Source organism: Eimeria mitis, genomic scaffold (genome assembly GCF_000499745.2).
Source record: "Eimeria mitis Houghton genomic scaffold, Emh_scaff2419, whole genome shotgun sequence".
In the NCBI taxonomy this organism is placed as follows: Eukaryota; Apicomplexa; class Conoidasida; order Eucoccidiorida; family Eimeriidae; genus Eimeria; species Eimeria mitis.
The window spans coordinates 4,128-5,052 of record NW_013570757.1 but is presented as its reverse complement, the minus strand read 5'-3'; the positions used below and the strand labels follow the sequence as shown (position 1 = coordinate 5,052).

General features: G+C 51.6%; 1 protein-coding gene across 1 annotated transcript in view; it reads left to right on the top strand.

The window, feature by feature from the left end:
• Positions 1 to 925, top strand: part of EMH_0053550 (HEC/Ndc80p family protein, putative) — a gene marked incomplete at both ends in the record, with an annotated part of 6,602 nt that overhangs the window by 2,714 nt on the left and 2,963 nt on the right. The window contains 2 exons of the mRNA XM_013497018.1: positions 136 to 263; positions 556 to 636. Of these exons, the coding sequence (XP_013352472.1) occupies positions 136 to 263; positions 556 to 636 (209 nt within the window). The remainder of the gene's footprint in view (positions 1 to 135; positions 264 to 555; positions 637 to 925) is intronic.

Below are 925 nucleotides of genomic sequence, written 5' to 3'. Positions count from 1 at the left end.
AGAACCATACCCACCAACACGCAGTTTATATCATGCGGCTGCTTGCTGCTGCCTTTGCTGCTGCCCTTGCTGCTGCTGCTGCTGCTGCTGCTTATGTTGCTGTTGCTGCTGTTTTTGCTGCTCTTGCTGCTGCAGTGGGACAGTTGCATGGGATGAACAGGGAAGCCGAAGCAACTCAGCAGCAACTGCAGCAGCAGCTGCAGCAGCGGCAGCAGCAGCTTGCTGCAGTAGAAGCAGAGCTCCGCGATAACGCCTCCCTCATGGTATCGATGCGCACCTGCTGAAGCAGCAGCAGCAGCAGCAGCAACAACAGCAGCAGCACCAGCAGTATCAGGAGGAATAGGAGCAGCAGCAGCAGCAGCAGCAGCAGCACAAGCAGCAGCAGCTGCACAAGCAGCAACAGCAGTACAAGCAACAGCAAGAGCACGAGCAGCAGCAGTAGCGCAAGCAGCAGCAGCAGCACAAGCAGCAGCAGCAGCTAAAACAGCAGCAGCAGCAGCACCACAAACAGCAGCAGCAGCAGCAAGCTATTTGCGACTATTGTTGCGGTTTCAGGATTCTATAGAACAACTGAAAAAGGATATAAGCTCTCTGCGTTGCCGCATCGCAGACACCCGGGCGGAGATATCTCAGCAGGTAAACCCTAAACCCTAAACCCTAGACCCTAAACCCTAAACCCTAAATAACTTTGGAGGGAGAGAAAGATTCATTTGGGCTCAAGCCTGTGTTTCTGTCTAATCGTTTAGGGTTCAGGGTTAAGGGTTTAGGGGTTTAGGGTTTAGGGTTTAGGGTTTGGGGTTTACAGTAGTGTGCAGATCAAAACAGCTTAGGGTTTAGGGTTTAGGGTTTTCTTTTCGTGTTGGACACAGTTGCTTATTTCTTTTCATTTGTAGCTGCTTCCAGCTCAGCTGCTACTACATTTAGC